Source organism: Stegostoma tigrinum, chromosome 34, assembly GCF_030684315.1.
Source record: "Stegostoma tigrinum isolate sSteTig4 chromosome 34, sSteTig4.hap1, whole genome shotgun sequence".
Lineage (NCBI taxonomy): Eukaryota > Metazoa > Chordata > Chondrichthyes > Orectolobiformes > Stegostomatidae > Stegostoma > Stegostoma tigrinum.
In genome coordinates this window covers 4322465-4347305 of record NC_081387.1, presented here as the reverse complement: position 1 = coordinate 4347305, position 24841 = coordinate 4322465, and the positions used below count along the sequence as shown (strand labels likewise).

General features: G+C 44.3%; 2 protein-coding genes across 8 annotated transcripts in view; one reads left to right on the top strand and one right to left on the bottom strand.

Annotated features, from left to right (window-relative positions):
• LOC125446377 (zinc finger protein 271-like) overlaps positions 1-24841 on the bottom strand; it is an 81293-nt gene that overhangs the window by 17534 nt on the left and 38918 nt on the right. The gene's annotated exons all lie outside the window — the stretch shown is intronic.
• LOC125446368 (zinc finger protein 271-like) overlaps positions 11878-24841 on the top strand; it is a 63978-nt gene continuing 51014 nt past the window's right edge. For 2 of the 7 annotated variants that reach the window (XR_009442928.1, XR_009442927.1), the window contains exons 1-3: positions 12318-12536; positions 13104-14865; positions 21705-21997. Coding sequence is in view for 5 of the 7 variants with exons in the window: in XM_048519883.2 (XP_048375840.2) it covers positions 13518-14865; positions 17138-17208 (1419 nt within the window). In the remaining 2 variants the exon portion in view is untranslated. Of the gene's footprint in view, positions 11922-12300; positions 12537-13103; positions 14870-17137; positions 18109-21704; positions 22152-24841 lie in introns of those variants that run through there. The other 5 variants (XM_048519883.2, XM_059639658.1, XM_059639657.1 and 2 more) reach the window with 5 other exon arrangements.

Below are 24841 nucleotides of genomic sequence, written 5' to 3'. Positions count from 1 at the left end.
TAGAGCCCACTGCCCTGTGGAGGTTCCATATTTCTTGAGGATTTCTGTCAGGGTTGTGGAGAGATCAAATTGTTCTTCGATGTATTCCTTTAAATTCTGGAGAATTTCATCTTCAAGTATGTCAGGTGGGGCCTGTCCGTTTTCAATGTCGTGGGCAACTCAGATTTAGACATTTTAGGTGATGTTTATACTCATGCTTTTAGAGCCATTGGGCCTGTTTTGGGGCTGTGGGTCTTCTGTGACTTTAGAGCCTTTTATGTGGAGTGGATGAGGAATCACCAGATTATAGACATCTAGTTTATATTTTGGGCTCATATCTCCTATAGATGATCAGGTTCTTTGGATTGTTCCTAAAACCTGTACACACGTGGACTTTTAATAAAAGAAGGGTGCCACTGGGTGTATGGGATGTCCTCGGGGTCTCTGCAGACCAGTTTTAGATCTGACGATATGTCAAAGCTCCCCTGATCAGACTGATTTCCAGCTGATGGTTTCACTGCCCAACCTTCTGTGTTTTGAGCAATGCTGTGAAGGGACTGAATATCTTCACATAGTTGTGCAGTTGTTCCTTGGGTGATGGTCAGGATCTATATGCAGTGTTTATCCTCTCTGTATTCTCTGGTGTAGTACGGTGCAATCCTTCTATAAAACAGGAAATCATGATTTCCTCCAACTCTGTTTCCACCTTTGCTGAAGGGGCTGAACTCTTCAGTTCGATACTGTTCCACCGTGAGTGCCAGTCTGCTATTCTCCTGTGTTGGGGTAATCAGATACAAGTCCTTTCTTTATCCTCATTTGTCTGTCACTCACCCTCATCATCATGGGGGAAGTAGACTAAGGTCAAATCAGAAAACTGGGTATCCATGAGGAGCAGTGAGCCAGTAGCAGTAGCAGTAGCAGAATTGTATTCCACCACAATCTCACAGTGCCCCTTCTCCATGGTTATTGTCGTCCAAACATTCCCTCAGTACTGCCTCTCTCAGGTGTCTGATAAGACCTCTGTTTGAAAATTCTCATCCTTGTTTCAAACCCCTCCGTTGTTACACTCCTCCCTAACTCCATAATTTCCTCCAGCTCTATAATCATCTGAGATCTCTGTACTTTGCTATTTCTAGCCCCACAGTCTTCTCCCATTTTGATCGCTCCACCACATAAATGCAGGTCATACAGCCTGGAAACAGACCCTTCCATCCAACTTGACCGTACCACCCTGACATCCCAAGCTGACTTACTGCCATTTGCCAGCATTTGGCCCATATACCTCTAAACTTCTTATTCATGTACCTATCCAGATGCCTTTTATACGTTGTAATTATACCAGTCTCCAGCACTTCCTCGGGCAGCTCACCCTCTATATAGACTCCACACTCTGCATGAGAAAGCAACCCCTCAGATCCTTAATTATCTTACTCCTCTCACCTTAACCCTTTGCCCTCTAGTTTTGGACTCCCCCACCCAAGGAAAAAGACTTCGGCCATTCACCCTACCCATGCCCTTCCTGAATTTATAAATGTCTTAAAGGTTACCCTTCAGTCTCTGAAGCTCCAGGAAAAAAGTCCCAGCCTATTAGCTTCTCCCTATAGCTCAAATCTTTCAAACCCGCTCCCTCCTTGAAAATCTTTTCTGCACTCTCTCAAGTTTAATGTCTTTCTACAGCAGGGAGACCAGAATTGAACACAGTATCCCAGAAGTGGCCTTACCAATGTCCTGTTCCTTTTTTATCTTTGGGGAGGTCATCCGGACAGGGTTGGAGGAAAGTCTTGGAGGGATGGAAAATCGAAATCCCAACACACAGATAGAATGGAGCATTTACAATCCACAGGTTAATACCCAGCTCCCACACACACACACACACACACACACACACACACACACACACACACACACACACACACACGCAACTGAACAATAGAAAATCAACAAGAATCCTCAGACACTCTGCACTTCCCAGACAGTTATAGTTCACCTTCTCATTTTCAGGAATTTTCAGGAATGATCCATCAACAAAACTCAGCCTAGAAATCAGAAGGGAAATGCTTCCAATAAACACACTCAATATCCAACACACTGCTCCAGTCAAACAGTTCAGTACAAAGCACTGAGTAAACAGCTCTCTCAGCTGGGTCTTCTCACACAGCACAAGGGACATTTCCACCCCTGATTGCCTACAGGATAGTCAGACTGCCTGAAGATTAGTTTGGACATTACTGGGGAGGTGATGGCCTAGTGGTGTTATAGCTGGACCTGTTACACTATAAACCTAGATAATGTTCTGGGGACCTGGGTTCAAATCCTGCCATGCAGAGGGTGGAATTTGAATTCATTAAATGTCTGGAATTAAGAGTCTAATGATGACTGTGAATCTATTGTCACTTGTTGGAAAAACCCATTTGATTCACTAATGTCCGTTAGGGAAGGAAACTATCAGGCCTACATGTGACTCCAGACCCACAGCAATGTGGCTGACTCTTAATTATCCCCTGGGCAATTAACGATGGGCAATAAACGGTGCCTAGCCAGTGATGCCCTCACCCTGTGAACGAATATAAAAAAAATTATGGGATACAGTTTGCATAAAAGCTACCCCTTCACTCACCATCTCCTCCCTTGGTTTGCAGTCTCTATAGAGGGTGAAACAACTCTGGAAGAGGATGGAATGGGCAGAGTGGGTGGGTTCTCTGATTGACATCTTTCACAGTCAATCCAAAATTTTATGGAGCAACATGAGTTTCCTGAAGCTTTGGAAACTGACTGGGAAACCTGCAAACATTTGAAATAGATAAAGAATTATGCAATTCGGCCCCTCAAGCCTGTTTTCACATTCAATAAAATCATGTCAACTGTGTGAGTTGAGTTTCACATGTCTTTCTGATGACCTTGATTCTCTGCCCACCAGGAATCTATCCACTTCCATATTAAAGATATTTAATTACTCTGCCTCCATCGCCACCTGAGGCAGAACATTTCATGGTGACATGACCACAAAGCGAAAAGGATTCTCCTCATCTAGTCTGACACCCTGTGGATCAGCCAACTCTTTTGTGTCACAAAGCCCACAGATCACATGGCTTCCCAGTCATTCCTGTCCTCGATCACAGAGGTCTGAGTTGACAGCATGAGGGAGAGGCTGCGTCAGCCTTTATCTCTGAATGAACTGACTAAGGCCCTCAAGTCCTTTGAAAAGAATAAAATGCCTAGAAGCAGTGGCTTACTGGCTGAATTGCATTCAGCTCTTTGAGACTTAATTGGCCAGGATCTGCTGGAAAGGTACGACAGCATGGTTTATGGAAAATAAAATGGAACATGAAAAGCTATAAGATAATTGATTTGGGCTATGTAGAACAAATCAAGTATATATGAGTGGAAAACAGTATGAGTAGGGTAGTCAAATCACGCGACATAAAGGTAAACAGGATGAAGGCCATAATGACATAATGTAATAGATTAGGCGTACTGATACAATGGTAGCACAGTATGATTAGGATAGTAACATCATGTGACATGTAAACAAATATTGAAGGCCATTATGACATAATGTAGTAGATTAGGTACGAAGTAGAAGGCTATTGTGGCAGCAAATGATCATAATGTAATAGGTTAAGTTTAAAATAAAAGACCATTGTGGCAGGAGATAATCAGGATGGAATAGGTTAAGTCTAAAAAGTAGAAAACCACTGTGGCAGAAGGTAGAGAACCGCTGTAGCAGAAAGTGATTCAGAAGACGAATAGCTTTAGAGAGATAACAGGAGCTAACATAACTGGTCTGCTGCATAGCTTTGGAGATATAACATGAGCTAACACAGTTGGTCACGCTGATAATCTTAGAAAGAGCACGGTAACTGAAAAGGTATATAAAAAACAACCCTGAAGGTCGGGGGTAATCGGGAAGCCATTTTCTGATTGTCACAGCTTTTGTTTGCAAATAAAAGTTTAACTTCTTGAAGAATTCTCTCCGTCTCCCGGTGATTCTCCATGACAGGTTCTGGCAGGTAGCATGTGCAAATCCCGAAGGAAAGGAATTAAGTCTCAAGTAAAAAAAATGTATAGGTATTACAAAGGTATTAAATCCCTAAGGAAAGATGCATAGGGAATCCAACTATACACCAGGCTGGAAGATCTTTGAGGGCCTTGCACTCCTCAGGGATACTACTGTCTACCTGCAGGAGAGAGGGTGAGGGGAGGGGTGTTGAATCTTGCCTCATCAGCCTGAACCAGGAGAAGGATATTACACATCTACACGTGGGACATGTTCTTCACAATGGGATTTGGGGAGGATATCTGCAATTGGATCTGTCTGCTATATGCCAATATCAGTAATGTAGTCTCAATCAATGTGTGGGAATTAGAAAACTTCCCAATCAGATTTGGAGCCAGTCAGGCCTGCCTCTCTGTACCGCCTTGGTTGTGTGTTCTTTAGAGCCTTTTACCAAGTCCATCAGAAAGGATACATGCCTGAGGATGACTGCTCCAAGCAGCAGAAGCCTGCAGGTCAAAACCTGTTCGTAGACAACGTTGCTGTTTTCTGTTCAGATCCACTGTCAGTACAGAGTCATGAGCATTGGTGACCAGTTTGAACTGGCATTGGAAGCCAAAATAAATTGAAGCAAGAGTGAGGCTGTGTTCTTTGGGAACTGGGCTGACCAATCCTTTCTCCCCTTCATAGTCAGTACAGATGATCGGAAAGTGCAGGGAATATGGTTTAGAGGAGCCAGGGTGTGCACTAAAACTTGGGAGGAATGATTCATTAAAGTGAGGCAGATGGTAGCACCGCTGCTTCTCCTTTGCAGGTAAAAACCTGGTCATCAGGTGTGAGGAACTCTCACTGTTGTTGTACTTGGCCCAGGTTTGGCCCATTTTCTGAAGCTACGCCTTTGCAGTCACCCAGGCCAGCTTGCACTTCATCTGGGAGTCAAAGATGGACCGTGTCCACAGGGACACCATGTACAAAACTCTGAATAAACAGGGGGATTGGCAAGGACATACCCAATGCCACCCTCATTCTGATGGCCACAAAGCTGTGCATAGACCCCGATACATGTAGGGTACTCGCTTCCCTGACAACAGGAATAACCAGGCAAGGAGCTGCGCAATGTCTTCTTTAAGTCTTTATTGCAGAAACATGGCAGTTACATAGATGGTACATGGCAACTACAAACTGTCTGATCACGGCTCACATTCTTATACCTTTCAGCAGATGCAGTTACTCACGTAAACTGAATGTTCCAACAATACATTCAGCAGTTGTTATTTACTTCTCACTTAGCCTCGGTATGTTCCGCTTCCTTATTTTTCAGCTTTGGTTACGCATTTTATCTTTTGTTCTTCACCTTTCTCATAATTCTTTAGCAGCTGTTTTTCATGACCACCAGGTTAACTATTCACCTTATGTTCACTGCTTTGCTGTCTGTTTCCTAACCTTTATCCTGGTATGGTCACCTTGCTTCTGTCTTACAAGCTCCCTATTGTCTTCTTTACTTATTACTGCTCAGTTGGACTAATCACCAAAGACAAAATATTCCCTTGTGTTAGCACATTTGTTTAACCCTTTCACTACTGCTTTAAAATACTAACTCATTATCTGTGTGTCCACAATACACAAACACCAAGTATCACTATGTACTCAGATTCTACTTGTCCCTGGTGTTGCAAAGGCTTGAGCTCAACACCGTTGAATGCTCCAACTGTTTGAACCATTCTGTATTGACTTAAACTTGTAGAAAAATGTGCAAACAAAAACACCTTTGATGACAAGTTCATTACAGCGTAGCTTGGTTGGTTGTGAGAAGGGCACTACCTATCAGATTCTTCATGCTGCCTTCAAAGCAGCTGCACTGGTGAAGAGGCGATCACTCATTTCCTTCTGGAATGTGACTTGTAAAGAAGGTCTAGTGAGAGAGATGTAGTGGTTTTTGTCAAGGTTCAACCCAAGCAGCTCCATGACACAGAACTTCGTGCTCTCTGGTCTGTTCCTTAGAATGCACACGGAGACAAACATTGACTGCACCAGAGGACAATCAACTAGGTGAAAAACATTCAAAATTTGTTTGACTTTCAGTGTAACGAGTTGACCTTGACCCAGTATTGCAGATTGGCACATTCCAAAGTCGAGGACTACATGCTGAGGTTTGGGAAAAAGTATAATGGGGGCCCATTCAGTTGCCAGACCTCCCACCAATTGCCTCAAAACGTAAATAATTTTTTCCGGTATGAGTTAAACATGCCCTTGTTATTTACAACTTCATAATAGCTCCATGGGATGTAAAATTCCAAGGTATCATTTGTATTTCTTTTTACCTTGTTGGAAAGATTGTACTTATCAATTTTTTTTAATGAATAAAGTGTCTTTTTGCAATTAAAAAACAATCTGTCTGACTCCTAATTTTAAAACAGTACCCCCTAATTTTGGGCTGACCTACAACAGACAACATCCTTTCCATATCCTGTTATTTTTCTTCACAACATACTTTTCTTTTTGCTGTGTGTCATGTTGAATTTAGCTCCCACGCCCTTGCTTCTCTCATCTAAGTCATTAATACAAATTGTAAAATGTTGAAACCTTGGCACATACCTGTTGGGACTCCCCTCATCACATCCTGCCAATGAGACACAGGCTCTTTTCGGCAAACTCTCTGTTCTCTACTAGCCAGACAATCTTCTATACATGCTGGTATGTTACTCCCTACACCATGAACACCAAATTAGAGCAGTAATCTGTTCTCATATACCTTACACACTAATGAAATACCTCTGGAAATCCGAGTATTGTATGTCTACAAGCTCCCCTTTGTCCATAGCATTTTTCCCACTTTCAAAGAACTGTAATGAATTAGTTAAACATGATTTCTCTTTCACAGAATTTTTCTCCAATGACAGCTCTGTCCATCCAGTCCTTGCTGCTCCTCCAATCACAGATGTTGCACTCTAAACCTTTCTTGAAGTTTTTACCTTTGTCTATATCATGGATATTTTGTGACACTTCAAAAGTGATTTCACTGCCACAACACTGTATTTTGAACCCTGAACCCATATCAATCTAAAAACACATCCTAAATTCCACCAGTTCAAGTTCCACCATACTCCACAGCAACCATCCACCATCTAAAAATCCTTGGTATCAAGGTCTCTTTCCCTCAAATCACTGAGCTGTATTGCTGTACCTGGAGGACTCCCTATACACCCAGATCCTGCTCCTAAACACACCACCCAATGACATTAAATTCAATAATACAGGACAGTGTAAGTAACTGAGGCAGAAGAGTCTTGATCATGTTCCGGGTGTGTGAATGGCCTGGGTTAGTACAAGTTAGCTGATCTGTTCTAGGACTTGCCAAATATCATCCCACTTTAGGGACCGTAGTTACCCCTCCTCTGTTATTAAGGACGCCCTCAACCATATCTCCCCCATTTCCTGTGCTTCTACCCTCAAATAATCTCTCCCCAGCAACAATAAGAATAGCGTCCCCTGCTCCTCATGTACTTGGCTAGCCTCTGAATCCAACGCATCATCCTTCAACATTTCCGCCACCTACAGTCAGACCTTACCAACAAAAAGATTTCCCTCCCCACTCCTGTCTACTTTCTGCAGGGATCATTCACTCTGTGCCTCCCTTGTCAGCTCCATACTCCCCACCAATTCCTCCATCACACCCAGTACCTTTCCCTGCAACTGCAAAAGGTACAACACCTCCGCTGTCATCTCCGTCCCCAGACAGTCCTTCCAGATCCGGCAGAGATTCACCTGCACTTCGTCCAACCTGATCTGTAGTATCCATTGCTCCCTTTGTGGTTTCCTTTGTAGCAGGGATACCATACGCAGACTCAGGATTGGTTTGCAGACCATCTGCACTCTGCACTCACCAACCAACCCAACCTTCCAGTTGCCATCCATTTTAATTCCCCCCCCCCACCGCCAACAATCCCCTGACCATCTTTGGCTTCCTCCCTTGTCAGAGTGAGGTCAAATTTCAACTGGAGGAAGAACACCTCATAATTTGCCTTGGGATCTTACAGCCCAATGGCCTGAATATTGAGTTCACCAGCTTCAATATCTCTCCTCCCCGATTCCGTCCATCTTCCTACTCACCTATTTGCTCCACCATTCCCCTGATCAACCATAATAACTCCCTACCTTCATCCACTTATCTCCATCTCATATACCCTACAACACCCCCCCCCCACCAACCCCCTCCCCAGGATGAAGGGTTTGGTCAGAAACATTAACTTTCCTGCTCCTTGGATGCTGGCTGACCTGCTGTGCTCTTCCAGCTCCACAGTTATGAACTCGAGCTTCCAGCATCTGCGGTCCTTACTGTGTCCAAGTCACTGAAAGTCAACTCTGTAAAGTTTCTGCTAAGGATGCCAACCCTAAAGAAGTTTTCCTCCTCCCTCCAAAGTTAGCTCATTGAGCATCTTTCCCACTGCAAACCCCTGGTTATCTCCTCTGCTGTGAAGTTCTTCAACCACATTCTGAAATAATCCTGCTCCTCCAGCCATGTCTCCTTCCTCAGTGCCTGTCAATGCAGCTGGCATATCCCCGTGGACTCCAAATGATGTTCAAACCTTCACAATTTGGACCCAACTGTGACAATTGTTACCTACAGTACCCCTAGGGCCTCCAGAAATGGTTTTCCCTGCAGATTCTCATCTCCATGCTTGCAGTCATAAGTCGGTGTCTTTTCTTTCCTGCAGTCAGCCTTGTCCCAGCTCAGAGCTTTCCTTTCCCAGTACTGTAGGGTTCTCTTCTATCTTTGCCCTCAGAAGGATCCACACCCTCAATAAATGTTTTTTCTCCACTTATCAGACATCAAAAACAGTAAGTACACCAAACTCTTCCATACTTAGCTCCAGACACAGTCTTCCTCAACTATTCGGGATCCTAACCTCACCTTTGACCTTATCAAGGATTTGTCTGATGTCATTAACCATGCAGTCACTCCAAAAACCTCCATTTATCATGTGATGACTATTTCCACTGCCAACCACACAATGACCAACTGACCAAGTTGTTACTTCCACTTCTGCCCATGTTACTGCTCCTGTACACACACCCATTCCAACTGCAGTCTCCACCCTGGCTCCTAGCTCCAGCTCAACACTCAGCCCTCGCCGCAAACCCTGCTAGGTAATCACCATCCTCCAAGACCTCCCCCTTTACTTAGGCCAAACGGTCAGTCGTCAACAAAGGGCTAACCTTCATTTCCCACACACTTCAATGTAAGCTCTTTTACTGCCTCCAATTTCACTGAATGAGAATCCAACCCGTCCTCTGATGATGCTTCTCCCACCTCCAGCAAACTCCATCTTCCAGGACAACCCCTTCTGGCCTCCTACCCTCCCTCGACCTCTACATCTCCAACAGCCACCATGACATCAATCACAGAATCTCCCTGCCCCTCGCACTCACTCCAACCTCTCCCCATCACAACACGGAGCCCTCTGCTGCCTTCACTCCAACCCCAGCCTCACCATTAACTCCCTGACAATGGGGGTGTGGGTGGTGCGGTGGTCGTATGGTGAACTGACCTCCTCTGCATTAGTGAGGCTGGACACCAATTCTCCCACACTTCTTCCAACCATCCTACCATCCCCTTGATCATGGCCCCATCTCTGATCACCAAGCCATTATCACCCAGACCATCAACAAACTCATCACCTTGGGAGATCTCCCATCCACAGCCTCCAACCCCATAGTTTCTAACCCTGTACCACCTACTTCTATCCCCTACCCAAGATCCATAAACCCAACCATTCAGTCTACCTATTGTGTCTGCCTGCTCCTGCCCACCGAGCTCATCTCTACCCGCCGTAACTCCGTTCTTTCTGCTGTGGTCCAGGAACACCCCACCTACGTTCACAACACCACCCACACCCTTCACCTTTTCTACAACTTTCAATTTCCTGTCCCCCAACCCCTTCATCTTCGCTATGGATATTCAGATGTGCACCCCCACAAGGATTGCCTAAAAGCCCTCCACTTCTTCCTCTCCTGGAGGCCCACCCAGACCCTCTCCACTGATACTCTGATTGGGTAGGCAGAACTGGTCCTCACCCTCAACAATTTTTCCTTTGATTCCACCCACTGCCTACAAACCAAAGGGGTTGCTGTGGGCACCTTCATGGGCCCACGCTATGCCTGCCTTTTTATGGAACAGACCTTCTTCCTCAATTACACTGGCACCATCCCCCACCTCTTTTTCCGCTATATTGATGACTGTGTCGGTGATGCCTCGTGCTCCCGCAAGGAGTTCGAACAGGTTATCAACTTCTCCAACACCTTCCACTGCATCGTTAAATTCACCTGGGTCATTTCTGACACGTCCCCCCCTTCTTGGACTTCTCTGTCTCCATCTCCAGTAACTGGATTACCAATGACATCCGTTTCAAACCCATTGACTGCCAAAATTACCTCAATGACAGCTCCTCTCACTAACCCTCAAAAATTCTATCCCAGACTCTTGATTCCTCCACCTCCGCCACATCTGCTCCCAAGATGAGGTATTATGCTCTAGGACTTCCTGGATTTAGGGACCATAGTTTCCCCGCCTCGATTATTAAGGATACCCTCAACCCTCTTCCCCCAACAACAATAAGAATAGATCCTCTTAGTCCTCACACACAACTTTACAAACTTCTGAATCCAACACGTTATCCTCCAATGTTTCCACTACCTACAATCAGACCCGCCCCATCCCTACCAGAATTTTGCAGGGACTGTTCACTCTGTGACCTCATCAGCTCCACATTCCCCCCCACCACACCCACCTTTCCCACCAACCAAAGGAGATGCTACATCTGCCCCTACATCTCCCCACTCACCTCCGTCCAAGGCCTCAAACAATCCTTCCAAATCCTGGAGAGATTCACCTGCACTTCATCTAACCTCATCAGCTGTATCTGTTGCTCCTGATGTGGTGTCCTCGACAATGGAGAGATTGGGGATTGATTCACATAGCACTTGCACTATGCAAGTGCCACCTAACCCCATTTTCCTGTTGCCAACCACTGTAACTTCCCCTCCCACTCCCACTCCCCTGGTGACACGTGCATCCTTGGGCTTCACTACTGTCAGAGTGAGGTCATAATGTTAGCTGGAAAAGCAACACATCATATTTTTCCTTGGGAGCTTACAGCCCAATGGGCTGAATATTGAGGCAGTATCAAAGGGGCAGGAAAGCTGATGTTTTGGGTCAGGACCCTTCTTCTTTCTGAAGAGTCCCGACCTAAAATGTCAACTTTCATGCTCCTCTAATGCTGCCTGGCCTGCTGTGTTCTTCCAGCCCCACACTGTGTTATCTCAGGCTTTAGCACCGGCAGTTCTTACTATCTCGGCCTGAATATTTAATTCACCAGCTTCAAAATCTCTCCTCCCCCAACCCATCCAACTTCGTACTCACCTATCCACTGTACCATTCCCACTGACCAACCACAACAATGCCCTACCTGCATCCACCTATCTCCATCTCACTTACCCTCAACCCCAGCCCCACCCCCTTATTTATTTCTGGGCTCCCCTCCCCTGTCTCGATGATGGGTTTCAGCCTGCAATATTAACTTTTCTGTCCTCAGATGTTGTCTTTTCCACCTCCACATTTATTGACTCTAGCTTCCAGCATCTGCCATCCTTACTCTCTCCTAGTTGTTCCGGAAATATTTGAACAGGCATATTTGAATACACAAGCTTTCCTGAAGGAGCAAGCCTCCGAAAGGTTGTGTTATCAAATAAATCTGTTGGACCATGACTCGATCGTTTGATTTTTGACCTTATCCACCAAAGTCCAACACGAGCACCTCCACATCAGAAATATTTGGATTGGCTGTTAGAGACGTCAATCAGAGAGCCCACCCACTCTGCCCATTCTCTCCTCTTCCTCTTCCAGAGCTGGTTCACTTCCTGTAGGGACTGAAAACCAAGTGAGGAGATGGTGAGTGAAGGAGCAGCTTTTATACAAATTGTATCCCATAATATCCACACCAATCTTCAGGCAGTCTGACTGTCCTGTGGGTAATCAGGGGTGGAAATGTCCGTTATGCTGTATGAGAAGATCCAGCTGAGAGAGCTGTTTACTCGGTGCTTTGTGCTGAACTGTTAGACTGGAGCTGTGTGTTGGATATTGAGTGTTTGTTGGAAGTATTTCCCACCTGATTTCCAGGCCGAGATTTGTTGATCGCTCATTCCCCAATCTGAGGAGGTGAGATGTAATTATCTGGGAGGTGCAGAGTGCCTGAGGATTCTTACTGATTTCCTGTTGTTGAGTTTTGTGTGTTGAGAGCTGGTTATCATCCTGTGGACAGTGAATAGTCACTGCTCTCTGTGTGTTATAATCTAAATGTATCTGACTATCCTGTAGGTAATCAGGGATGGAAATGTCCCTTATGCTGTATGAGAAGATCCAGCTGAGAGAGCTGTTAACTCGGTGCTTTGTGCTGAACTGTTTGACTGGAGCTGTGTGTTGGATATTCAGTGTGTTTATTGGAAGCATTTCCCTTCTGATTTCCAGCCTGAGTTTTGTTGACGGATCATTCCTGAATATGAGAAGGTGAGGTGCAGAGTGTCTGACGATTCTTACTGATGTCCTGTTGTTGAGTCCTGTGTTTTGGGAGCTGATTATTATCGTGTGGGCTGTGATTAATTCAGTTCCTCTGGGGAACGTTGCCCAGAGACTCAGTAACAGCAGTATATTTGCCGTGTGCAAGACAGTACACTGCAGAATGCAGATGCACTGCAGAAATTCACCAAAGGTACTTAGATAGCCACTTTCAAACCCACAACCACTTCTATTTAGAAGGACAAGGGCCACAGGTACATGGGAACACCACCCCCCTGCAAGCTACCCTCCAAATCATTCACCTTCTTGACTTGGAAATATTTTGCCAGTCCTTCACTGCACTGGGACAACATCTTGGAATTCTCTCCCTCCCTCCTCGAGTTGTCATGGCTCAAGAGGACAGCTCACCACCACCACTCCAGGGCAATAAATGTTTGTTACACCAGCACTACCCTCCCTTACTGTTACATTTTAAGTAAGGAAACACGGGTCTCAGCGTCTTCAGCAAAGGATGAGAAAGAGTTGAAGGAAATCATGTTTCCTTTTCCTGTTTTACAGAAGGATTACATCTACTCCTCCAGAGAATACAGAGAGGATAGACACCACAGATAGATCCTGATCATCATTCATGGAAATGCTGCAAGACATTCAATCATCCAGTTCCTTCACAGTATTACTTAACACCAAGAAGGTTCGGCAGGGAAACCATCATCTGGAAATCGGTTGGATTAGGGGAGGTTTGACATATGATCAGATCTGAAACTGGTCAGTCGTGTGGAACCTTACTTCAGAATCAACCTTTCTGAAGGTTTGGCTGTGGGTGATTGGTCAGGGTGAGGTTGGGAAAAAGTGAGTGGCTCCAAGTGTGATGAAAGCTTCAATCATTCATCAAGTCTCATGAACCATTGACTCATTCCTCGAAGTGAGAGGCTGTTCAAGGTGCTGTACGACTGTTAATACAAGGATAGCTTCATGGAAGAGAATTCCTTTCAGTGTGAAGTTTGCAACCGAACCTTTGCACAGCCATCAACACTTGTGAATCACCGACGCATTCATACAGGAGAGAAGCCATTCAAATGTGAGTTGTGCAACCAAGCCTTTGCACAGTCATCGACACTTGTGAATCACCGACGTATTCACACGGGAGAGAAGCCATTCAAGTGTGAGGCGTGCAACCAGACGTTTGCAAAGTCGTCCACACTTGTGAATCACCGACGCGTCCACACTGGGGAGAGGCCATTTGCATGCGATTTTTGTAATAAAACATTCTCGCAGCCATCAAACCTCCGTGTACACCAACATATTCATACAAAAGAGAAACCATTTACATGCAATGTATGTGAGAAATCATTTTCAATGTTAGCAAATCTCCATGTGCACCAACGCATTCATACTGGAGAGAAGCCATTCACATGTAAGGTGTGCATCAAATCATTCTTGAATTCAGTACACCTCCGCGTGCACCAACGCACACACACAGGGGAGAAACCATTCACATGTAAGGTTTGTGAGAAATCATTCTCACAGTCATCAAGCCTCCGAGTACATCAACGTATTCACACGGGAGAGAAACCATTTACCTGTCAGGTGTGTGACAAATCATTCTCACAGTCATCACACTTTCTTGTGCACCAACGCATTCACACAGGGGAGAAACCATTCACGTGTCAGATATGCAGCAAATCATTCTGTGACTCATCGAAACTCCTGCTCCATCAGAGGATTCACACAGGGGAGAAACCATTCACATGTGAGGTGTGTGAGAAGTCATTCTCATCGTCATCAACACTTCGTGTACACCAACGCATTCACACAGGGGAGAAACCCTTCACATGTGACGTATGCAAAAAATCATTCTCAGATTCATCAACCCTCTGCAAACACCAACGCACTCACACAGGGGAGAAACCATTCAAATGTGAAGTATGCAACAAATCATTTTCGAGGTCATCAAAGCTCCTGCTTCATCAGAGAATCCACACAGGGGAGAAACCCTTCACATGTGAGGTGTGTGAGAAATCTTTTTCAGAGTCATCAAAACTTCTGCTGCATCAGAGGATTCATACAGGGGAGAAACCATTCAGGTGTGAGGCTTGTGACAAATCGTTCTCCCAGTCATCTATCCTCCGTGTTCACCAACGTATCCACACAGGGGAGAGACCATTTGCATGTGAGATATGTGACAAATCATTCTCACAGTCCTCAGCCCTCTACACACATCAATGCATTCACACAGGGGAGAAACCATTCACATGTGAGGTGTGTGACAAATCATTCTCAAGGTCATCGAACCTCCTGCTCCATCGGAGGATCCACACAGGTAAGTAAATCTTTAACTGTGAGTTTGTGATGATCCTTTTGTCATGTCTTTGACCATCTGGGTCACCACAGGATTCAGATAGGGGAGAAACACTCTTCAGTTGCAACATTTCTTACAAGGTTTCCACACAGTCAGTGTATATCTCGGCCATTCAATGCACTGAAAGAGGGGTGCAGCTCTATCAATGTAAGTTCTGTAATAAAGACTTGTAATAAAGTTGTTGGACCACTTAAAGCATCAGTGAACCCACATGAGAACTACCTTGGGAAATTCATGTCAATCTATCCTCACGGTGTGCAGGGTGTTCAGTGGGACTGAGACACAGAACAAGAAGCAGCTTTCACTCCCATCAAACACCTAGTGATGACATCACCAGTGCTGAGGGATTGTGATGTCAACAATGGAGCCACCCTGCAGTGTGATGTCAGTGACACAGGACTTGGAGTAATCCCCATGCAGTGAGGGCAACCCGTTGGGTTTGTATCCAGAGCATTAACACATACTGAGTAACAATGTGCACAGATTGAGAAAGAGAAACTGGATATTGTTTTTGGTTTTGAAGGATGTTGAAGCTATCCATCTTGAACCCATCATGGTAGTTCACCGGATATACAAAATGAAAAGAAAAGCATTTGTACTGTATGATAGAAGAGTACTGGTTGGCAGCGAACTGTCACGGAGAATATACCAGCTAATAATGACTGACGGTTAATTGTTTAAATTTTAAATCAGGCAGACTGATTCTGATTGATCAAGGCGTTGCCCTGAGAAAATTACCTGTGGCTAACAGCAGCTGTGAGACAATGTGCAGATGTCAGATGAATAGCCAACAACTTGCTCATCTATCAGAAGAAGAGGTGAACAGTTTAAGGATGATATATGCAATGTATGGATTTAGGGACATAAACCATTGTAACTGATTAGAACAAGTCATGTTTTTGCGATATTTTGGCTTGCTATACTATTGTGACCTCTGGTGTTGTTAGGTTTAAATACAAGTCTCAGGGCAGTAGTCACTTTATACACTATGTGAAATGCTGTTTAAAATGACAGGCTCCAATTAGTAGCAGATCAAGTGGAGATTTAAACTTGTTATTGTTCCATCTGAGTAAAACCTCACTTATTGTAGCTGCTGTCTCAGTTCCTCGGTAAATGTTTGACAGAAATTTCTAGTGTGGGTGTAACAATCTTCATCCGTGGAGACTTTCAGACTGACAACATCAGTGTGGGATGCGTATCTTCGGATGTGTTTGACAGCAGATCAGAAGAGGAAAGCCCACAGCATCTAAGGCAGTGGATGGGATGATCACATGCACAGGAGGAAGGGAGACTTGAGCAATTATTTATCCTCCTCCTCTTACACCTTGTTATCTATCCCTCTTCAATATCCCTGCTTTCTGTTCTTTATGCCTATTTCCTATGTTCCTTACCTTTCAATCCTCTCTCTGTTCCCCGCTGTCTCTCCCATCATCTTTTCTTCTCCGGTATTATAAAGATGAGAGGGAGAGACAGTATGTCCACTATTTTAAACTCTATCATAAATGTAAAAAAGCAGGAACTCCTTGCAGTAATAATGACATTATAACTATATTGATATATTTTAACTATTTCTCCTATTTATGTAACACAATAGAAACAAACTGTTCTCTCTGGGCCTGAAATAATTGCAGACCACAGCATGTCGACTGGAATCATAAATATGACTGACTGATGGTCCCTGAACACCCAAAAGCCAAATCTAATTTAAAAACCTCCTCAAACAGGTGCAGTCAACAGAAACTCACTACTCTCACTATTCCCATCTGAGGCCATGCTCGTTTCTGTGGTTCCTGCCTGACATTTAATAAGCCAGTGTTAAAGATTACAAAAATGTAATTTAGTTTACATTTGTCAAACCATACATCTAAAATTCCTGATATGATCAATTTCAGTCCATGTATGCTGATAAAACTGACAGAAGCTGGTGTAAACTTTCAGCTGCAACTGATGTCCTTGTGGCTATTGCCTATTTGCCAAAGAATTTTACAAAACCAAGCAATCAAAACAAATACCTGAGAGACCAATGGCAGTGGTTTTACTTAAGGATGATACCTTATGATCTCAGTCGCTTCATGATCAAATCAGTGTGATATCTACAAGATAGTTTTTGAGACCTCAGATACATTTTAAACCTCTTCTTCATCGTTTATAGTCTGTGTAATTCTTGGTCATCATAATTAGTGTGCTAATTTTTGCTGGTGTTTTAATCTTGTTTTTGTACTTTGATACTCAGTGGTTGACAACTATGTACAATCCCATCTGTGGGAAATGGACAAAAGGGTGAGGAGAGGAAGGCAGCAATGACCGAAGAAATCTGCAATGGACATTCTTGTGATATCTTTATTTAATGGACGAGGGTCAAAAAGAACAAAAACAGAAGTTGCTGCAAAAGCTTGAAATATTAGCTCTGATTTTTCTTCACAGATGCTACCAGACCTGCTGAGCTTTTCCAGCAACTTCTGTTTTTGTCCTGATTTACAGCATCTGCAGTTCTTTTGGTTTTTTTAACGGTCAAAAAGGTATGTTTTTCTTCTTTTCGCACCTGCAAGAACTTGTAACTTTCCAACTGGGGCTGACAAACTGGGAACTGAGACGATTTACCTTCAAGTAGGCCTTGGATAATAAGTGCTCAAGTTGTTTATTCCAACCAAAGATTGAATTCTGATGAAACTACAAAAACTGGTTTAATATGGGAGAAAGCCAAAAGCTGGGCAGGAGCAAAGATGAATACATCTGCCTGGCAACAACTGCAGATCAGAGGGCTCTGATGAAGAGTCATGCAGACTCGAAACATTAGCTTGCTGTCTCTTCATGGATACTGTCTGACCCACTGTGATCTCCAGCGTTTGTTGTTTTCAGTACAGATTCCAGCATCCGCAATAATTTTCTCCTGCAGATCAGAGGGGATTGGATAATTGTATGTGCGAGCATTGTCTGACAATCAAGTATATAATGTACAAAAGGTGTAAAAGCATTGCCGGGGAGACATATTTTCTTGTAGAAACCTTATTACATACATGGTAAAAAAGCTTGATTACACCGCATGCTTGTTTTGCATTGTTTGTGTAGCCAGAATCTAGAAGTGGATAGTCCAAGTGAAAGAGGAGGTGTCTACACGTTCTTCATTCTGAGACTAGATTCCGTACAGTGTGGAAACAGGCCCTTTGGCCCAAGAAGTCCACACTTCCCCTTGCAGCATCCCATCCAGACCCATCCCCCTATAACCCACACACCCCTGAACACTACGGGCAATTTAGCATAGCCGATCCACCTAGCCTTCACATCTTTGGACTGTGGGAAGAAACTGGAGCACCTGAAGGAGTCCCACGCAGACATGGGGAGAATGTGCAAACTCCACACAGACAATTACCCAAGGTTGGATTTGAACCCAGGTCCCTGGTGCTGTGAGGCTGCAGTGCTAACCACTGAGCCACCGTGCTGCCCGTTCATTTTATGATGTGGCTGTGTTTCAATAACCAGTGGTCAGTGTCAAGGATTGTGTTTGTACTGGGAGCTCAGAGTGGCCTGCTATCAACTTTAATCCATGTTTATGGAATAATCCAGTTTTGTCTAAACAATGGAACATTACTGAGCGAGTGAAAACAGAATAGTCCATCAGCTGAACTGATTGAAGACAATCTCTTAATGTTACGGACCAGACCAAATCCACTCAAAATATTAAGACATCTTAGACCCTAAGTTTTTCTTAATCTAAAGACAAGTGTCAGCTGTTGTGTTTTGGATGCAATTCAATTGGTCAAGTATCAATCTTGAAGCAAAGTACACTTTATTCGTACAATACTGTTAAAAGACAACAAAGAGAAGAAATTGGAATAACGTAACAATCAGAAAACTTAAGAGAACAATAGATTTTTTAACTCCTAAATAAGAACTGTTCCAATATAGTAACATCCCATAAACAGACCCTTGGCAATGGCAAATTCAGCAAAATAGATTGTCTCACATACAATTCTAGCAGCAGGAAGAGAACACTACCTTTTAGTTGTAAAAGTCAAAGGATAAACAGCTTCCATATCCAGGACTCCAGCAACTGCTACTGAAAGTTAAAGCTAAAAATCCTGGTTCTGTGGGAGCTTGACCTCATCCATTCAGGCTGTTTCTATTGTTCCAATTTAAAAATAACCCAAGGCCTCACAAGCTGTTTACCCATGTGATCTGGAGCAGACTCCTCACTACTCTGATCAACCTCTCATCATAAAGAAAAACAGGACAAGAAACACTTCTTTAATTCATAATATCGTCACAGTTAAGATTTCCATTCCAGCTGACACCAGGGACTTTACCACCTTTCACAGCTTCAAGAACACAGACACAAAGACAGCACTGATACCTGCTGCTCTATCTAGTTACCACTTGTAATCAAATTAAACTTTACAGCTGGCATTTTTCAAGAGGAAAAGTATTCTGTGAAGAGAATGGGGACATAACACCTGAGAAATTGAATCTGGACCCTACTTTAGGAAAGATATTGTTTAACTTGAAAGGATTCAGAAATGATTTACAAGGATGTTGCTGGGACTGGAAAGTTTGAGATAAAGGGAGAGGCTGAATAGGCTGGGGCTTTTTTCCCCTGGGGCATCAGAGGTTGAACGGTAACCTTTTAGAAAATTATGATAGACAAGGATAAAATCGTGGTTTCCTCCGGGTGCTCCGGTTTCCTCCCACATTCCAAAGATGTGCAGGCTAGGTGGATTGGCCATGTTAAATTGCCCATAGTGTTCAGGGGTGTGTGGATTATAGGAGGATTGGTCTGGGTGGGATGCTCCAAAGGGGGGTTGTGGACTTGTTGGGCTGAAGGGCCTGTTTCCACACTGTAGGGAATCTAATCTAATCTAAAAAAAAATGAATAGCCAAGGGTTTCTCAGGGCAGGGGAGTCCAAAACTAGAGGGCATAGGTTTAAAGTGAGAGGAGAAAGATTTAAAATGGAACTCGGGTGAAACTTTTTCCCACAGAGGGTGTCTATGGAACATGCTGCCAGAGGAGGTGGTAGAGGCTGGTATAGTTAAAACATTTAAAAGGCATCTGGATGGGTACATGAATATTTATACGGATATGGGCCCAATGCTGGCAAATGAGACTAGATCACATTAGGATATGTGATCAGCATGGACGAGTTAGACTGAAGGGTCTGTTTCTGTGCTGTATAACTCTATGACTATGACTATAACAAAATATAATCTATTGACAGCCATGCTTTAGTTAGAAGATCGTGGGTTCAAGCCTCACTCCAGAGTCTTGAGCATTCAGGCTGATATTCCAGTGCAGAATTGACTTTTAAATCCAACTGAGAGGGCAGATGGAGCCATGGATTAACTTCTCAGAAAGATGGTATCTTTGACAGTTTCTCCGAGACCATGTTGTAGGAAAACATGGGCATTCTCCCTCATATCCTGACAAATGTTAACACTGCAATCAACTTTGCAAGCCATAGATCCAATGATGTAGAAAGTATCCCAGCCTACAGTGACATTGACTGATATATTGTGGACAGAGCTCTTACAGTGAATAAGAAAATACACCATGCTGACTAATCAGATGGTTTGGGAACAGTAAATTCAAACAAATGAATTATGAATTTGACATGTATGTAGCTGAATGACACAGCTTCAGACAGACAAAAGCACAATATTTAGCTGAAATAAGTCAACCAAATTAACAAAGCATTTGAAAATGATTCAATTTCTTTCCCAGAACATGAAACAAATCTTAGAAGTGTTAGGTAAATATATCACACTGTTAGCGAGTTTTGAGAAGATTTGTAGCTCAGGTTGAGGTTCTGGATGTTAGTTTTCAGACGTTTCGTCACCATTCTAGGTAACATCATCAGTGAGCCTCCGACGAAGCGCTGGTGTTATGTCCCGCTTTCTATTTATCTGGTTAGGTTTCCTTGGGTTGGTGATGTCATTTCCTGCATTGGTCATGTCATTTCCTGTTTTATCCCGCTTTCTATTTACTTTTTGGAAGTCTCACTGTTATTATGTGGAGGTCGATGGGCCTTGGGAACTCAGATCTGTACAGATTCACCTTCCCCCCGCCGAATCATTCTATCCCCATACTGGGATAATGGTCCTCCCAGACAGGATAGTACAAACATTGGTATTAGACAAACCACCTGTTACCTGAAGAGGATCTGTCTATAATTCACCTTACCGAATAAAGCAGGGTCTGATTCTACCTCATGCCCACTCCTGATGTGGACAGACGTTTCTTTAAAATCCCTATGCTTTAGTCTGGCTCCCAATTCCAATGGGTAGAGATGACACTGAACTATCGGGAGACAGGATGGAGCTTGATTCTATCATACATACTCACTGATAGCTACAGAGATGCAGTGATTACATGGATTCATGGACTAATCAGTTTCCATTCCTGGAAGACTCTCTTCCCCAGGTGAGTTGGACAGTGCTTTCTAATTCCCAATTCCCTGACCTTTGGTCCTCCATTCACCACAATGTTTTGTACTTGTCAATAAAAGTTAGCGAGTTTTGAGAAGATTTGTAGCTCAGGTTGAGGTTCTGGATGTGAGTTTGCTCGCTGAGCTGGAAGGTTCGTTTTCAGACGTTTCGTCACCATTATAGGTAACATCATCAGTGAGCCTCTGACGAAGTGCTGGTGTTATGTCCCACTTTCTATTTATCTGGTTAGGTTTCCTTGGGTTGGTGATGTCATTTCCTGCGTTGGTCATGTCATTTCCTGTTCTTTAAAAGTGTCAATAAAAGTGTTTAAACACTCCCTGATATCCATCTTCTCCACCCTTCTTCCCAAAATTCCCTTGCAGGTCAATCTCCATGCTTCTAAATTTAAGACATGAAGATTAGAGTGTATCTGCTGCAAAACTGGTTTATCCATTCATCTCCAAATGTGACTGCACCATGTGAAGCACCAGTGGTCTGGCTTTCTTCGATCAAATCTGTTCATTACTACAGGATTATCCTGAACAGAAAAGATCATCCACAACTTCTCCTCCTCAAAACCAACCGTGTTCTTGTGGAAGTTTCTGTTCCTGTTGTACAGAGGTCATTTTAGATTCTACCTGGAGAGCTGTATTCAGTTCTGGGTGCCACACCTCAGGTAGGATATATTGACCTTGGAGGGAGTGCAACATAGATACACCGGAATGTTTCTGGAACTAAAATGTTTAAATCATTCTGAGCTGTATTCACTTGAATGTAGAAATTAAAAGTTATTCTAACTGTTTATGATTATTAAACAAGTTGATCAAGCAGATTGAGAGAAACAATTCCTGTGGTAGGACAGTCGAGAACAAGGGGCAGAGTATTGAAATTACAGTGAGGCTATTCAGGGTGATGTCAGCAAACACTTCTTCACAGAAAGGGAACTGGATATCTGGAACTCTGTTCCCACAAAAATCTGCTGAAGCTGGAGGCCAATCAAAGATTTCAAAACTAAGATCGAAAAGTTTATTTTTAGGAATGGGGATTAAGGGTAACGGATCCAAGGCACTTAGAATTAAACTACAGATCAGTCATGATCAAACTGAATGGTGCAATGGGGGCTCGGGAGATTACTCCAATTGCGAAACTCTCCCTTTCCCTGTTAACTCTCATCTCCTGCAACAGTTTAGTCAGAGTCATTAGACTCTGTGGTATTTAGACCACTACCACAATACCACAACACCACAAAAGGGTGCCACTGATTTTTTGCAGAGATGGCGGGAACTCCTGATGCTGGAGAATCTGAGACAACAAAGTGTAGAGCGAGATGAACACAACAGGCCAAGCAGCATCAGAGGAGCAGGAAAGCTGATGCACCGGGTTGAGATATTTCTGCAGAAATGGGGGAGGGGAAGGTGATTCTGAAATAAATAGGGAGAAAGAGGTAGGCATATAAAAGATGGATAAAGGAGAAAATAGGTGAAGAGTTGAAATGAAGCGCAACTGGGCGGTGTAGTTGTCTGTTGCGAACTGAGTATTCGTGTTCCACAAAGTGGTCCCCAAGCCTCCGCTTGGTTTCCCCGATGTAAAGCAGGCCACATCTGGAACAGCACATACAGTATACCACATTAGCAGATGTGCAGGTGAACATATGTTTGATGTGGAAGGACTTCTTAGGGCCTGGGATGGGGCTGAGGGGGGAGCTGTAGGGGCAGGTGTAGTACTTCCTGTGGTTGCAGGGAAAACTTCTGGAGATGGTAGGGCTGGTGGGGAGTGTGGAGCGGACAAGGGAGTCGCAGAGAGAGTGGTCCCTCCAGAAAGCAGATAAGGGTGGGGAGGGAAAAATGTGTTTGGTGGTGGGTCAGATTGGAGATGGCGGAAGTGTCGGAGGGTGACGCATTGGATCCAGGGTAGAATGTGAGGGCGAGGGAGATTCTGTTTTGGTTGTTATTGTGGGGAGGGGGTGTGAGGGATAAGTTGCAGGAAATGCGAGAGACAGTCGAGGGCATTTTCGACCACTGTGGAGGGGAAGTCATGGTCCTTGAAAAATGATTTCCTTTACAATGAAATCCTTTTCAAGGACCGCAACTTCCCCTCCACAGTGGTTGAAAACGCCCTCGACCTTGTCTCTCGCAGTTCCCGCAACTCAACCCTCACACCCCTTCCCCGCAATAATAACCAAAACAGAATCTCCCTTGTCCTCATGTACCACTCCACCAACCTGTGGATCCAACGCTTTATCCTTTGACACTTCCGACATCTGCAATCCGATCCCAGGACCAAACACATTTTTCCCTCCCCACCTTTATCTGCTTTCTAGAGGGACCACTCTCTCCGTGACTCCCTTGTCCGCTCCACACTCCCCGCCAACCCCACCATTCCCAGCACTTTTCCCTGCAACCGCAGGAAGTGCTACACCTGCCCCTACACCTCCCCCCTCACCCTCATTCCAGGCCCCAAGAAGACCTTCCACATCAAACAGATGTTCACCTGCATATCTGCTCATGTGGTATACTGTATCCACTGTTTCTGTTGTGGCCTTCTCTACATCAGGGAAACCAAGTGGAGGCTTGGGGACCGCTTTGCGGAGCACCTACGCTCGGTTCACACTAAACAACTACACCTCCCAGTTGTAAACCAATTCAACTCCCCCTCCCACTCCTTGGACGACATTTCCATCCTGGGCCTCTGCAGTGCCACAACGATGCCACCCGAAGGTTGCAGGAACAGCATCTCATTTTTCAGTTGGGAACCCTGCAGCCCAGTGGTATAAATGTGGACTTTATAAGCTTCAAAATCTCCCCTCCCCCTACTGCATCCCAAAACCAGCCCAGCTTGTACCCGCCTCCCTAACCTGCCCTCCCACCTATCCGCTTCTCCCACCTCAAGCCCAACCGCTTCTCCCACCTACTCGCTTCATCCTTGCCTCCTTGACCTGTCCGTCCTCCCTAGACTGAGCAATCCCTTCCCTAACTACATTCACCTTTACTGGCTCCAACCCTGCCTCCTTGACCTGTCTGTCTCCTCTCCACATATCTTCTCCTTTTATCCATCTTCTATCTCCCTGCCCCTTTCTCCCTATTTATTTCAGAATCCCCTTCCCCTCCCCCATTTCTGAAGTAGGGTCTAGACCCGAAACGTCAGCTTTCCTGCTTCTCTGATGCTGCTTGGTCTGCGATGTTCAACCAGCTCAACACCTTGTTGCCACTGATTTTTTTCTGGGTTAAGCAGTTTTTCTATTCCATCTGTTGGAATTTTTTTTACATACATCTGGAGCAGGTGGGATTTGATTCCAGTGTAGCGTTTGTCATGAGGTCAGCCAACTGGACCTCACAGAATACGCGTTACTTGATTGGGGCTGTTAAGCTGGTCCAATCGGGGACACTAGCTGACAGATTGAAAAGGGGAGCATCAGACACACTGTGAGCTGATTCTGAAGAGACAATACTAAATTCAAGGATTGTTCGTGTGTCAATAAAGGATGAGTTGGTGACAGGATACTGGCCTGTGGAATTATTTC